General features: G+C 40.2%; 1 protein-coding gene across 1 annotated transcript; it reads left to right on the top strand.

The window, feature by feature from the left end:
- Positions 1 to 526: 526 nt before the first annotated feature.
- hdlbpa (high density lipoprotein binding protein a) lies at positions 527 to 15,324 on the top strand. Its single transcript, XM_058402653.1, has 28 exons — positions 527 to 665; positions 2,271 to 2,342; positions 3,860 to 3,974; positions 4,129 to 4,295; positions 5,229 to 5,444; positions 5,916 to 6,122; positions 6,319 to 6,534; positions 6,902 to 7,108; positions 7,226 to 7,333; positions 7,613 to 7,717; positions 7,808 to 7,886; positions 8,357 to 8,496; positions 8,733 to 8,837; positions 8,924 to 9,037; positions 9,157 to 9,243; positions 9,440 to 9,571; positions 9,671 to 9,889; positions 9,973 to 10,194; positions 10,574 to 10,792; positions 11,205 to 11,343; positions 11,478 to 11,626; positions 11,707 to 11,811; positions 11,973 to 12,107; positions 12,553 to 12,696; positions 12,801 to 12,980; positions 13,232 to 13,348; positions 13,584 to 13,724; positions 14,068 to 15,324. Exons 3-28 carry the CDS (start codon positions 3,899 to 3,901, stop codon positions 14,158 to 14,160), a joined length of 3,822 nt encoding a protein of 1,273 aa, XP_058258636.1. The 5' UTR covers positions 527 to 665; positions 2,271 to 2,342; positions 3,860 to 3,898; the 3' UTR covers positions 14,161 to 15,324.
- The last annotated feature ends 843 nt before the right edge of the window (positions 15,325 to 16,167 follow it).

The raw sequence follows: 16,167 nt of genomic DNA, 5'->3' as shown, positions 1-16,167 counted from the left end.
GCTGGTGTCTGTACAGTCTGAGGTATAGCTTGCTGGCACTGAAAAATCTTTAAGACAGGCAAACTTGTGGTTATATGATTTTTCATCAACATATTACTCATATTATTGTCATAAAAATAGCAAAAGAGAAGTTAGTAGAGGAACAGCTGCTTTTAGCTGTCGTAATGTAAGTGATAACAGGAAGAGTCTTGTTTCTTGGACTGCATTGAACATAACTATAAATGGATAAAAAAAAGTGACATGCTCTTTAATCAAAGAAAACAGTGCTGTTGTGTAAGTAGTTTTGGGTGTGCTGTTTTTGTGGGTTGGGGTAGAGAAGTGGTTATGGCATTGAACAACAGCTCAGAAGGTTGTGAGTCGAAATCTCAGCACTGCTTCTGCTGGGCCTGTGCTGAAGGGCCTTAAGCCTCAACTGCTCAGTTGTGTAAATGAGAAAAATGTAAATAGGAATGCTTGTACCAAACAACTACGAGCAGAAGTGCATCATGGTAGCTGAGCTCCACGGCTGCTTTGCAACTTTAATAAGACGTGTGACGACTGAGTGGTGCCGTGACGTCAGCGGGGGTGTTATAAGCGGACGGGCTGCTGTTCCTCTCTTCGCCAGTGGAATATCACAACCAGATTTCTGCACCACACAGGGCAGAGACGGGAGCACACAAACACGAGTAAGTGCTTTAATCTAAATACCAATCCGTTATTTTCGCTTGTGTTAGGATTTGGACATCCCATTGCTGATTTTACCGGTAGAATGTCTATAGGGTTGAGACAAATTCTTATTATCAGCCTCGCCGCCTTGGAAATGTGTTCTGGCTCGAGTCCATGGCTGAAACCCAATTTGTTTTCTTTCTACGTACATATTTTTGCCCATGGATTCCCGTTTTTTTTTTTGGGTTTTCTGCGCCCTCTGAGGTGCAGTGTATGTATATTCGAGTATGTTTTAGGCTTGATCCCGTTTCACCGCTCTGACTTCTCTCAGCGCGAGCTAAATGCCTACGTGGACTTCTGCGTGGACAGTAACCCATGCTGAAACCTGACCCTTATTCAGCAGCTGTTTCGGTGCCATGTTTATTTTTATATATCCACATATTATACATTGCCACCTTACAACGCGGTGGGTGTAAATTCGTTTTTTTTAGATTAGTTTTGTAAGCCGTATTTGAGGTCGTTAGCCGTCTACGCTAGCTGGTGTGGACGAGCTACGTGTCACGACGGCGCACGCGCAGGACCAAGTTTCGGAGTAGTCAGTTTAGCTAGATAGCATGCTAGGTAATTAAAAAAAACAACCATCCTTTCAAAGTTTTAGCTCCTTCGAAAACGACATATCTATAGATTAACGTGGTGTTCGGTGGTCAGTGTAATAAATTAAACGTGTGAATTGATTCAAATGATGACGATGTCTTCAAGGGACGAGAAAAGCGTTAAGACTAGCCACGGTGGCGAAGCTAGCGCTAGCTTACTAACAGTTGACGTAGCACTTAGACAAAATCAATCAGTGGTGAAAAGTTTTCTTTTCCCTTTCTGTTGCTTGTTGGAGCTGATCAGAGAATTAATTGCTTTTTAGTTAGTTTGATCGTCTTTTGTGGCTTAAAGACATTTTGTTCCTTTTATCTGATCTATTTGTTCAGGTCTCGACTGCCACGCATTATGTTGGCTAGCCAGTTGCGACATGAGGTGATTTTTTTTTTTTAGGCCAGCTCATCGTATTACTAATGTATTAATCACTGCCATTACATTGTTAAGGTGTATTTATTTTTTCCCGTTTAAGGATTTTAATCCAAGTTGTTATTAGTTTGGCAGAAACACCTAAATAATTCGCAGTCAACTCGAGATTTAATTATCATTCAGCCAACTATGCTTTACTACAGGAGACATCTACAAGAGAGTTTTCATCTTTTTGTGTTTACTTTTGTGAGTAATATAAATACTGTTTACAATAAGATCATATCTTCTTAAAGTGGCACTTGCATTTAAAGAGTTATCTCAAATTGTCTTACCAGTGCTTTATCTGTTGCTTATAAAAGCCTCATTGAGTCTTATTGAAGGTTAATATGATCATATAATATGACCTGGGTGATTATTAACACGGATGGTTTTCAGTGTGTTTTATTGCCTTTCTAATAGCTCTCTGTTTTAAATTAGATGAGTGCTCCATGTTCAAGGCTGCATTACATACAGATAAAGAAACTGTTTTAACCAAACATGTTTTATGCACAGCTTATTGAAGAGTCGTCTGTATCTGTGTAGATGACTGGTTTGCTTTTACGTTCCAGGCTAAAGCTGGCAGGCTGACACGAACAGACAGCTTTACAGGACGGATTATCTGGCAACTGACCATTTAGCTGGTAAGATCTCTGCGCTCTTGTAGCCATAAGCATTTTGGATTTGAAGAGTAATCTGCTTTTGTTTTACTCTGTTCATCACCACATGGAAAGCTGCAGGCTACCCGTGATGCTTTGACGAAAAGTTCTGATGTGGGAATTCAAACTTCTTTTTCCATTTAACGTAGTGTGCCAAACAGTGATTATGGCAGATTCAGTTGAATAGTATTTATTTTTTTAGAGTCGTTTCACAAATGCAGTTGCAGAATGTTATTGAATACAATGGACTCAGTAGACTATGTAATTAAAGGCTAGAAAGACATGGTGTTAAAAGCTGATCTCTAGTAGGTAATTTGGGGACTGTCCATCGAAATATCTGTTAACTTGTGAGTTGATTAAGGTCTTTGTTGCAATGGCTTATATCTGGTATCTGCAGAAATTGTGAAGTATGTTCTAATAAGTCATGAGGATGGCCTTTTTTTTTTTTTTTAAACTGAGCAAGCTTGGCAGAAATATAGGAATATTTGGAATGAAAACACTACTGATTTAACAAAAACAATCTGAAGACTAATTATCCCCTCTGTGTTGAGCTACTAGTGTGACCACCTTGTTTCGAGCTCGAGCTCATTTAAAGGGTTAAGTGTGCACTCGCATTGCTCTGCTTGTGGGCTTAATATTTCAGGAGGCCTGCAACGGAAGAGGCCCCTTTAAGGAGCATGTGAAAACAGTCTTGTTTCTGTGTGAAGAATATATACTTGAGCTAAAGAGTATGCATTGGGCATCAAGGCAAACTTTCCAAAATGTTTGCATGGCAAACACTGTGCGTCATGAGTGTCCTTCGTGAGGAGCTTTAGGGCAGGTCATATGATGTCAGACATTTTTCTTATTTTAATGGCTTGTTTTTTTTTTCCCCCTGTAAACTGATCCCAACTCCCAAGTTGGTATGTAGATACGAGGTGATGTTTTTACAAGTGAGACTTTTTTGCATACTTATTACAGATGCATACCTTGAGAATATCCAGTCTAAAACCTTTAAGAAGGTTGTGTGCCAACAAGTTGTTTTTACAGAAAAGGCGTGCGTGTTTTCCATTATGCACACATGCTTTATATAACTGTCCTGATTGCTGACATACGGAATTCTAAAATGTGAGTGCAGCAGTATGGGTTATGTTGGAAATCCTCTTAGCTCCAGAGCTCATTCGGCTAGCTCCTAGGCTTAGATTTAGCCCTTCACTTGGCTAACAGAAGGCCAGCTTTGTCCTTTTGTGTCAGAAGGTATTCAGCTTCATCCTTTAAGGGTTGATGTAGTTGTTAAGCTGGACAGCTTTGAATGAACAAACGTCTTAACGCTTACTCTGCACATTTATGACTGTCACGTTTCCTAGGAATACATTTGCATGCCTTAAAGTCGTATCAACTTATCAGCCTAGAAAATTGCAAAGTCCATGTTAACAGATAAGGACACATGACATTGGCTTTTGAGTGTCCTTTTTGTGCGTTCTCCCTGAAATCTGTTAATCAACTGATATTTCCTCTTGTAGTGGCACACTCGGACTCCGTGTAAGCGTGGGATTTCGACCATGAGCTCAGTCGCCGTACTTACGCAGGAACGCTTTAACGAGCACCGCAGCGGCCTCCTGCCAGAGCAGGGTGGAGGTAGGAACCAGAACCTGTCTGCCCAGACCAGCTGGATCATGGAAGTGATGATGATAATAATAATAATAATAATAATAAAAATGTTCTGTATCTGACATGAATGTGGCTTAGTCGCTTTTTTTTTTTTTTTTTTTTTTTTTTTTAAACTTTGAAGCTGCTGTGGCAGGCTCCAGTGAGGCAGTAGATGAGGACAACCTTCCTACCTACAAGGATGCCTTCCCCCCTCTGCCTGAAAAGGCTGCTTCACCCGAGGGAGCAATGGAGGCTGGAAACGCCTGGACATCGAAAATCAGGCCACTCAAGTCCTCCATCATCACCCAGGTATCAATGCTTTCATGCTGTTAAGAGGGCATTGCTTTGCAGTGATGCAGTGCATATAGTCTAAGTACAGTGGTACTCCGGTCCTCAACCACCCCAGTGTTAGAATTTGCGGTATTCGATTCAAATTAAAATATTTTCGTGTATGACTCAACCGTCAGGAACGCCGGTTCTTGTTTCATACAGGATTGCAACGAATATTGAATAACGAATTTTCATTTAAGGGGGACTCAGAGCCAAATACGAGTCTTCCTGATCTCTCTCTCACACACACACCCACACCCACACACACACACCCACACACGTCCTCTGATCCTCACTCTGTGGCCCTGCAGTCTGCGGATTGAAGAACGTGCTGAAAGACTGGGAGGAGCTGAAGTCTGCCACTGTTTTCATATGAAATTTAAAGGGGACTGAGGCGATCACGAATTTGTGTACAGTTTATGGAGAATCTCAATTTTTAGGGGGGCTGAGTAGAAATGTTAAAGCCCCCCTAAAAATGGCCTAGCGATGCCCATGCCGCACACGGCGTACCCTGGCGTATGAGATGAAGCAGTTTACGTGGGTCATCTCTTCTGAAAGTATCATCTGTGAGTGCTTGTGTTATAACCTTACACTCTCTTTTGTGGTATAATTTCAGTAGCCATGTCTCTGAAAAAGGGTAAATCAGGCATCAATGTTGCTAAGAGGAAAGTTGTGAGATCAACCATCGAGTTGAAACAGATTAATTCGGTTTACATTATTTCCTATTGGGAAAAATATAATTTGGTTTTAGACCAAATCGGCATTCGACCAGACTTTTGGAACGAATTAAGGTTGAACACTGAGGTACCACTGTACATGTGTAATAATTGTGGTCATGTTGTATTTTAAATGGTAGGTTATAAAAGGTTCAAAGATGTTGAAGATAACTTTGCTCACAACCATTTCCCACAGGTGTTCCATGTGCCTCTGGAGGAGCGCAAGTACAAGGACATGAACCAGTTTGGAGAGGGAGACCAGGCTAAAGTGTGTGTTGACATCATGCACAAGACTGGTGCACACCTGGAACTCTCTATGGCTAAGGACCAGGGTCTTTCCATCATGGTGTCTGGGAAACTGGATGCTGTTATGAAGGCCCGTAAGGAGATTGTGTCCCGACTGCAGACTCAGGTGCGCATTATGGTTGGAAATAACTTTGCTGTCAAGAAGTTAAAAAACAGGTTTGGTTTTGTTTGTAGTTAGTGCATGGTGGAAGACCAATGTTTTGGCCCTAAACAACTGTCCTTAAAGCCCCAAAATAGTTTTATTTACCCCTCTCTACCGAAACGAACAGTTGTGTAGATAAATGTACAAGATCAGTTGTTAGGCATTAACATTGAATGATTGTCACTGACCTTCCAAAGAACTGTAATTAAAATGTATTAGCCAAAGTTATTTTCCACTTAATCACCCCCTACACTGTATAATGTTACTGGTTAAATGTTTTCAAATTCTGTTCATCATTTGTAAGTTCTTTTATCTTATAAATGTATTGGGTGGACATTTTTATAGAACTTTTTTAGAATTCGTGACAAAAGTTGAGCTATTAAAATTGCTTTGTCTTGCTTTATCTGCATGTCTTGACCTGCTTTTATGTCACAGGCTTCAGCTAATGTGGCCATCCCCAAGGAACATCATCGTTTTGTCATTGGCAAAAACGGGGAGAAGCTGCAGGAGCTTGAGCTCAAGACTGCCACCAAGATCCAGATCCCGAGACCAGAAGACCCCAGCAATCTCATCAAGATCTCTGGCACCAAGGAGGGCTTGGAGAAGGCCAAGCATGAGATCCTTCTCATTTCTGCTGAGCAGGTAGAAAAACACAAATTGGTTTAGGAAATAGTAATGTACTTGGTTTATTTCTATTGCTTTTTATATGCTTAACAGTTGCTGGTGGTATTTATTGTTTGCTTTCTTCTCCAAAAACCCAATTATTCTAATAAACCATGCTGCTGGCTAGCATTTTTCTGGCTGACATTTTTGATTTGTGCACTGTCACCTTTTGCAGGACAAACGTGCAGTGGAGAGGCTGAACATCGATAAAGTGTACCACCCCTTTATTACTGGTGCCTATAACAAGCTTGTGGGAGAAATAATGCAGGAAACTGGAGCCCGCATCAACATCCCACCACCCAGCATTAACAAAACTGAGATCGTAATCACTGGGGAGAAAGAGCAGGTTGCTGTTGCAATGGCCATGATCAAAAAGATATATGAAGAGAAGGTAAATGCAAATCAACATAATGCTGCCATGATAGCCTACTGCAACATATGCATCCACCACTTTCAGCATTTCCAGGCTCACAGATGTCCTGATTAAGGCCTTGTTTAGTGTCTGCCAAAGTTTTTTTTTTTTTTTTTTTTTTTTTTTTCCCCCCCTCCTGGGTAGATTTAATTATCAAGATTTTATTCCCAGATTCAATTCAAGGTAATTTATTCAATCACTGCTATAGTTTATCCACAGAACTATTTCCCCCCAAATCTTCTAGCTGGAACATGTGCCACATGGTTACCTATCCATTTGCATGGTGGAAAAATGCTGTTTCTTTTATTTACCTTGAATCCTGCCATGTCTCCATTTTTCCTTTCAGAAAAGAAATGTCACCACAATTGCAGTGGAGGTAAAGAAATCTCAGCACAAGTATGTGATTGGTCCCAAGGGCAACACCCTGCAGGAGATTCTGGACAGGACTGGCGTCTCGGTCGAGATCCCACCCCCTGACAGCAGCTCAGAGACTGTCATCTTGCGTGGGGAGCCAGACCGGCTAGGCCAGGCGCTCACTGAGGTGTACGCCAAGGTAAACACCGGCTTGTACTTCTGAGTGACTGCTTAAAATTTCTCAACTTTGCCTTACAAACCAGATATGCAAATGTAGATATTCTAAACTGATGTTCTTGGTACCCTACATATGCAGGCCAACAGCTATACGGTGTCCCATGTATCAGCTCCTTCTTGGCTTCATCGCTTCATTATTGGTAAGAAGGGACAAAATCTGGCAAAGATCACTCAGCAAATGCCCAAGGTAGGACATGCTATTTTTTTTTTAAATGATTTATATATATATATATATATATATATATATATATATATATATATATATATATATATATATATAAATATAAATATATATTTTTCTCTCAAATAAAAAAAAATTCTTTTTGTTTATTATTTATTTTTTTAGTAGTGGAAGCATGCAGTGTATGAAGTACTTGTATGGAATGTGTCTTTCGTTATGTGGAGTATTGTATGGAATGTGTCTTTCGTTATGTGGAGTATTGTATGGAATGTGTCTTCCTTACAGGTGCACATTGAGTTCACTGAGGGTGAGGATAAGATCACTCTTGAAGGACCTACCAAAGACATCCAGATAGTGCAGAGTCAGATTGAAGCCATTGTCACGGACCTGGTAGGAACAAACACTGATTTTTTTCATGTTTTCACAGGTTGCCAAAAGTTAGGTGAAGTGCATTGATGCTTTAATGTTTTGTGTTTCCAGGTTAGCCGTATGGATTACGCAGAGATCAGCGTGGACCCAAAGTTCCACAGGCATTTGATTGGGAAAGGCGGTGCCAACAGTGAGTATCATGAGGGTTTTTTTTTTTTTTTTTTTTACACACCATTTCTGCACAAATGTTTAGAAGTCAGCCAGTAGTGGAATCCTGTGGGAACCAACAGGTAAAAAGATGGTAGTTTTACCATGGAGTTTGTAGTGGGCGGTTGTATATGAAGCCCTTGGTAGAAAGGCCACATTAATTTACATCCAAGCATGTATCTCACATGTTCACTCTTTCAAGCCTCTTCAGTGACTGTAATCCTAGTCATTTTCAGTCTGTGTTAAAGAACTTGTCTTGCATTTTATAAACTTTCTTTATGTAAAACAACCACCCAAGTCCATAGAAATGGGTTTTGTACAAACAATTGTAGAAGTGGGTGAGATTGCTCAGAATTCCATCTCAAGTAGGTGGGGTTGGGAACAAAAATAGCATACCTCTAGTAATTATTGACTTGCTATTTATTAGGATTTCACACATTTATTGTCTCCTAGTCAACCGCATTAAGGACCAGTACAAAGTTTCGGTGCGTATTCCACCGGACAATGAGAAGAGCAACCTGATCCGTATCGAGGGCGACCCCCAGGGCGTAAAAGAGGCCAAAAAGGAGCTGCTTGAGCTGGCGTCACGCATGGTGAGATGAAGCACCTTCCCTTACCTTGTCATACTTCAGTTAGTTAATCTAATGTCAGCTTATTCTGCTTTTTACACCTTGTTGAATTTTTGGTCAGGGTTGAGGCAGGTGTTGGTTTTCAATTGTGTTAAAATGCCCACACCATAATTCCAGAAGGGCTTCTATGAAATGCTCTTGGGCTCTGAAGAGATGTTACATGTAACCTCAAAAGTACTAAAGCTGCTTGTGTTCTGCAGGAGAACGAGCGTACAAAGGACATGATCATCGAACAGCGTTTTCACCGAGCCATCATTGGGCAGAAAGGGGAGAAAATCAAGGAGATTCGGGACAAGTTCCCTGAAGCAAGTTCATTTTATTTTTTCTTACATTTTACGGGCAATGTGCATGTGTGAGATAATGGTCTATAATGTTGGGACATTCTCCGCAGGTCATCATTAATTTTCCTGACCCTTCACACAAGAGCGACATTGTACAGCTGCGAGGGCCTCGGACTGAAGTGGAGAAATGCACCAAATTCATGCAGAAGATGGTGGCTGAAATGGTAAGCAGTGCCAGATTTCAAGTGTTTGCAGCTGAGTAAAAGGTGAATGAGTGAGAACTGATGGCAAAAATGTGTGTTAATGGTCTAAATAAAAAAAAAAATTTTCCCCCTCCCATTAGGTGGAGAACAGCTATTCTGTCTCAGTCCCCATCTTCAAGCAATTCCACAAAAACATTATTGGAAAAGGAGGTGCAAATATTAAGAAGGTGAGAACACTTTTTTTTTGTGTGTGTGTGTGTGTGTGGACCAAGATGTTAAAATGAACCATGCAAGATGCCACTTTGGAAAAAATTTCTCTTGATCCAGATTTTCAGTTGCACATTTTAATTTCTAAACCTGTTTTTCTGACATTTGGGAGTGAGCAATAGAATGTGAATTAAGGTTGTCCTCCCGTCCCCTTAGATTCGTGAAGAGACAAACACTAAAATTGACCTGCCTGCGGAGAACAGCAACTCTGAGATGATTGTCATCACTGGGAAGAAGGTGAACTGCGAGGCAGCGAAAAACAGGATTCTGGCTATTCAGAAGGAGCTGGTAAAGCCTTCAGTGGAATCTGCATTTTAGTAGAACCATAGAAATGTAACAAATCAAAAATATTTGCTGCACTTTTTTTATTTATTTATCTGGTTTTAGGCAAACATCACAGAAGTAGAGGTGTCCATTCCATCAAAGCTGCACAATTCCCTGATTGGCTCCAAAGGACGCTTTGTGCGTTCCATCATGGAGGAATGTGGTGGGGTCCACATCCATTTTCCCACTGAGGGCTCAGGCATTGATGCTGTAACTATCAGAGGCCCAGCTGAGGAGGTGGAGAAGGCTAAAAAACAGCTACTATCCCTAGCTGAGGAGAAGGTAGAGGTCATTTGCAGCTTTTTTTATAAATGACTTATAACTAACTTTTCTACAAACACTGACTACTAATATTCAATTTGCAGCAAACTAAAAGCCACACGGCTGAGCTCCGTGCCAAGCCTGAGTACCACAAATTCCTAATTGGGAAAGGAGGAGGAAACATTCGGAAGGTGCGTGACAGCACTGGTGCCAGAATAATTTTCCCTACACCTGAGGATAAAGATCAGGAGCTGATCACAGTAATCGGCACTGAGGAGGCTGTGGCAGAAGCACAGAAAGAGCTTGAAGCCCTCATCAAGAGCTTGGTAAACTTTTCCATTTCTATTGACCTTCAAATAAACCCTTAAAATTTCCCAGGCATTGTTGGTGACTTACAATGTTCGTAAACTATGATGTGAAATGACTGCTTGACATGTCTGAATATCTAGCCTCTGTATATTTGCTGTAGCCTTCAGCTGATCTGTAGGAGTAAATGTGAGCGTTGAATTAGACTCTAATAAGACCTCCCGAGTTGTTTTTTTTTGCTTGCCACTGTTGCTGGCCTAAATGCAATCATGTCAGTAGATGACACCCAGATTGCTACATTTATTACAAATGCAGGGTTGCCATAGTGAGAGCATGTTTTTCAGTTTTTCAAAATAGTCTTAAGCTGATGGAACAGACGGACATTTTTTTCCATTTCAGGATAATGTGGTAGAGGATAACATGAGTGTGGATCCCAAACACCACCGCTTCTTTGTGGCACGTCGTGGCCAGGTCCTGAGAGAGATCGCAGACGAGTATGGGGGTGTGATGGTTAGCTTTCCTCGCACTGGCTCTCAGACCGACAAGGTCACACTCAAAGGAGCCAAAGATTGCGTGGAAGCTGCCAAAAAGCGCATGCAGGAGATCATTGAGGATTTGGTAAATATAAATGCTGCTGTTTGTTCTTTCTCATCTTATTTCAAATATGCTTGAACAATTTTCATGCTGTGTTCATAATCTTTAGAGGTGTTAAAGTATAACCTTCTCCATAGGGAACACCTTACAGTTATCAAGACAGTTAAATCTTATGACTGAACTTGAACTAAATAAAAACAAGCATTCAAACAGGGAAATAGCTAAACGACATTCTGGAGTAGGAGAGTGCATTAGTGTTTCTGAAACAATGCTGGCCTATTTCAAGTCACATGACTTCTATGTACTAATGGAAGTAGGGAACTGTTAGAGCCCTCTAGTGGAATGATTGGGAACCACATCAGACAAAACATGTACAGCTCAGGCTGGTGTCTGTACAGTTCGAGCAGTTAATTAACCTTTAAAACTTTCCCTTTAGGATGCACAGGTTACCATGGAGTGTGTGATTCCCCAGAAGTTCCATCGTTCCATTATGGGTCCTAAAGGTGCTCGCATTCAACAGATCACCAGAGATCACAATGTCCAGATCAAGTTCCCAGAAAGGGAGGATGTACAAGGTAATGTATTCTTCTTTTTTTTTTTTTTTTTTTTTTTTTTTTTTAATATTGAAATCAAATATATATTTGAAATTCAGAAGTTTGTATGAGTTGTGGGTTTTTTAAATATATTTATTTTTCTTGCTTTTGATTAGCTTCCCAGGCTGAGGCCCAGGTACAGGAAAATGGAGAAGCAAATGGTGAGGTGAAGGAGAATGCTGACCCTATGGCCCCAAAGAAATGTGATGTGATTGTGCTTTCTGGTCGCAAAGAGAGATGCGAGGCTGCTGTGGAAGCACTGAAGGTGTGTCTCTGAACTTTGTTCTCTTCAGTCATCTTGCACATAAATGTTTTGGCAGCAGCTAATACAATTGCCTTTTTCAGGCTCTGGTTCCTGTGACCATTGAAGTGGAAGTGCCTTTTGAGCTTCATCGCTACATCATTGGGCAGAAAGGAAGTGGCATTCGCAAAATGATGGATGAATTTGAGGTCAGTTGGACTTTGAATAAAGCATTCTGCAACTCGGGAAACATTTCTGTACAATGTGGTGTATTCCATTATTATTTTTTTGGATGGAAAGAATGAAATGTTATAGATTAATATCTGAGGTTTCAAGGTGCAAATTTAATAAGGTTTTTGTCCACTACCAGGTCAATATTCAAGTGCCTGCTCCTGAGCTCCAGTCCGACATAATCTCCATTACAGGCCTTGCTACTCACCTGGACCGTGCTAAAGAAGGGCTTCTTGAGCGCGTCAAAGAGCTGCAGGCTGAACAGGAGGATCGGGTAAATATGAGCAGAGTCTGTGACTAGATCTCCTGAACTTTCATCGTTGTCTCATGCCAAGGATAAATTCTTGCACAGAATCCTTAAGGATCATGCACTTGAGCTTATTTGCAAAGACTACAAAATTCATTTTTGTAAACCATTCCTAAGATATTTGCAAGAGTTGTTAAAGATACCTGGTTTGGCTGCTTTGCTGTGAACTAGCTCATTTTTCTGGTGTAGAAGTTTTGCATTTGGTTTTCTTATAACTTTTAAGGTGATCTAGTGCAGATTAGTTTGAGGATACATAAGTTGGGCTATGAAAAGGAAATTTTATTATTATATACTTTTTTACGATTATATTATACAATATTTATTACTATGTAGAGTGCTATGGTGTTTCCCTTGGTGTTGGCTGCTTGTGGGCACTTTTTTTTTTTTTTTAATGCAGCATTTTCTTTAACAGGCTCTCAGGAGCTTCAAGTTGACCATCACTGTGGATCCCAAATATCACCCCAAGATCATTGGTCGCAAGGGTGCCATAATCACCCAGATCCGTACTGACCATGATGTCAACATCCAGTTCCCAGAGAAAAATGATGAGAACCAGGTAATGTTCAATAGCAAAAAGGAATATTGAACTTTAAGTGCATGTCATACATTTTTATATTGTGCTTTTTTTTTTAAAAAAAAAACATTTGCTATTGTGTTTAGGACCAGATCAGCATCACAGGCTATGAGCAGAATGCTATAGCAGCACGTGATGCTATCCAAGCCATTGTTGACGAACTGGAGGAGATGATATCTGAGGACATTACCTTGGATAGCAGAGTTCATGCTCGCATCATTGGTGCTCGTGGCAAGGGCATCCGCAAAATCATGGATGAGTTTAAAGTGAGAACAGCTTTTTGCAAAAGCTAAAATTCAAAATAGAATCTATAAATATAGATAGGCAAGAGCAAGTCATTCATTTGTTACTAGTGTGACCATGTAGTAATTCTTTCCTGTTCTATAAAGCAGATTAGGGTTTCTTTTCTGTCCTTGTTTGAAACAGCTTAGCTACGTGTAGAATCTTCAGTTTATTGCACTATGCTTGCTGGATGTTGAGAATGGGGTACAATCTTTTTACCTTAATTTTTGCACAGGTTGATCTTCGGTTCCCTCAGAGTGGAGCTGCAGATCCTAATTTGGTTACTGTAACCGGCCGTCCAGAGATGGTTGATGAAGCCATTGATCACCTCCTGAATTTGGAGGAGGAATATGTAAGTTAGCTTTGAGCTGCTTAGATCAGTTAAAGCTTTACCCAATTTAAAATAAAGTTGAATTCAAAGCAGTGTTTCATTTATTACTAAAATGAAGAACACAGTTGTGGCAGTTTGTTGTATAGGACAAGTGCCAGAGAGTGAACAGAAAGCAACTTACATTTTTAAGTGTGAATTAATAAATTAAAGGTGTGCATTTGATTTGGGTGTATTGTAACAAACCCTTTTTGTCCAGATGGCTGATGTGGTGGAAAATGAGGCCAAGATGGCCTACATGAAGCCATCTGGAACTGCAGCAGCCAACACTGAGGAACCACGTGGGCCCTCTAAGGGCTTTGTGGTGAGGGAGGCGCCCTGGGCTACCAATAACGAGAAGGTAAATCTAGTAGCATTTAACACAACTCCAATTTCCTCTCTGTGAAGTTCTGTTTTTGTTTAGCCTATTCGCTATTAATTATGCTCCAGCTGAAACACCTAGACACTTTGCAAATGACTCTATAAACACAGACCATGTTCAGTTAAAGAGAAAGAAAGCATTAGATGTATTTGTCTTCCACTGTCTGTAGCAAGTCCATCAAAGATCTTAAATCTGAACCACATTAACATTTTATAAAATGCCATTTTGGAGGTATTAAACATTTTAAATTATATCTTGAACTTATGAGATGATTGTGTTTTATATTATTTAATTGCTGCTTTACTTTTCCCCCCTTGTTCAGGCCCCTGATATGAGTAGCTCTGAGGACTTCCCCAGCTTCGGTGCTCCTGTGGCTGCTGCCAGAGCTTCTCCATGGGGACCTAAGCGTTTTTGAAGTGACGTGTGGTCGACGGTTGTGTCTCCCCTTAACCCTTTCTGCCCTTCAGTTTCTACCCTTTGGATGTTGACTTACTATTGAGATGACCCATATCCATCCCTTTCCAGTCCCCAACCAAAAATAAATTGTGCTGCACATGGGTGTGCATTATTTTCTTAAGATGACCTCTAATTTCTCCCAGGTCTAGAAAACTGTCAAGTTTTATGAGCATAAAAGCAGGAGTTTCATTGTTCTCTACTTGGTTTAGTGTATTTTAATTCTGGTCTGCCTCTGTAGCTTTACCCAATGGTTTGAAAATGATTTTGTCTATTAACTTGTTTGCTTTCAGATCATTGTGTGATGATACACACTCGATAGTGCTTCAGGTCTAAACAGTGATTCAGTACAAACCCGTTAACTGTACACTTGAGTGTTCAGGGTTGATTTAAGCTGCTCCGTTTTAGTTGCCTTTGCAGTGGGGTGGGGTAAAACATACTGTATACCTCTAAAGATGCTTCTGACTGAAGTCATGCACCCAAAGGAAATGGGTAACTTTTTTTTCCTTTTTTTTTTTTTGTTTTTTGTTTAAACAAATATGTCTCTCTCCAAGGTAACTGTGTGTAATCTTGTTGCAGACATTTCAGTGGTCTTCCCCTTGTCCTGTCTTTTCCCTTTGTAATTTTCATGGATCTGGACAGGAAATCAGTGTTCAGCACAGCCTTAGAATCCCAAACAATAGACAAACCGTGTTCTCTACAGAATTCTCAACCAAACTGCCAGCTTTTTTTCAAAATGCTCAAGATGTGTAGTCTCCTGTGAAATAGTAGTTCTCTGACTCAAGGTCCACACTAAATGAGTTGATGTCTATGCTCTCCCTTTTGATATTCATAAAAATCATGGTTCTGAAAACAATGAATCTAATCGTGGTTGGGAGGGGAAGAAGCATACCATTTTGTGCCAATAAATTGTCAAGTATGGTCATGTGTTGCTCATCTTTGCTTTTGGGTTAGTGTTTTTAGCCCCCTTTTTTTGTCTTCCAGTTGCTATGCAGGTTTGGTCTGAATTCATAGCAATGGCCCTCTCAATAGCCTTACATGAATTATGCAAACATGTACAAAAAATATGGATAACACTGGAAATGAAATTATCCAAAAAAAAGCAAATAAAAATGGAACATCTGAAGCTTGCCTTTTTGTTTCTTTTGCAAATAACCAGGTCTAATTAATTTAGATTTTGAAGAATTGGTTGTAAATGTGGACTAAAACCACCAGCAAAATGGAACTGTCTGATGAATCAATCAGCCATGGGATCATTTCTATGAAAATAATTTTTGGGGGAGCTCAGCATAAGTAATAGCCCAACCATTAGGAGTATGTTTATGTAACCCAAAAGTGTGTGTGCGTGCACTGTGAGCATTCAGAGGCAGTGGTGATCTTGAATGCTTGTAAATGTTTTGGTGCAATTCACGTTGCAGGCAAAGGGATCCAATAAAATTGCCTCCTTAAAGTGTATTAGTTCTTTACTGGAAAGCTCAGTAAACTTGCATGACTGCAGCATAACTGACGTGAAAGCATGAGGCAGGCCTGATGGATCTTTCAAAGTGATTAAGGGTCACTTGATGTGAAGGTAATGAAAATTAGTCACTTTTAAGCAGCCTAATGTGGAGTTGAAAGGAAAAGGTCAAATTAGCAAACATAATTGTGAATATGGAGGGCACCACGGGCAAAACAAGATTCTGAAAAACCAAACGTTTCCCTGAAATACACCTGCAGGGGGTATGAACAAAAAAGAGAATATAAACAGGTTTGTACCAGTATTCAAGTAATGTATATCAGATTTGTATGCATTACACAGGAGAAAGACCATGTTGGAATAAAAAAAAATACTAGAACAAAAAGACTAAACGCTTTTCTGTAAAGTGATTATGTTTAGTCAATCTGAGCTGCATCTTCCTCCTTTAACGTCCTCAAATCATACAATTATTGCATTTTTTTTACCCCCTCGCATTTGATTATTGGTGTATGG

The sequence above is a fragment of the Hemibagrus wyckioides genome, linkage group LG11 (genome assembly GCF_019097595.1).
Source record: "Hemibagrus wyckioides isolate EC202008001 linkage group LG11, SWU_Hwy_1.0, whole genome shotgun sequence".
Taxonomy (NCBI): domain Eukaryota; kingdom Metazoa; phylum Chordata; class Actinopteri; order Siluriformes; family Bagridae; genus Hemibagrus; species Hemibagrus wyckioides.
This window is presented reverse-complemented; position numbering and strand designations above follow the sequence as displayed.

Coding starts and splice junctions, on each gene's coding strand:
- hdlbpa (XM_058402653.1), top strand. CDS start 3,899: ATGAGCTCAGTCGCCGTACTTACGCAGGAACGCTTTAACGAGCACCGC. Junction 6,123..6,318: donor TTCTCATTTCTGCTGAGCAG/GTAGAAAAACAC, acceptor CACCTTTTGCAG/GACAAACGTGCAGTGGAGAG. Junction 7,718..7,807: donor AAGCCATTGTCACGGACCTG/GTAGGAACAAAC, acceptor TTGTGTTTCCAG/GTTAGCCGTATGGATTACGC.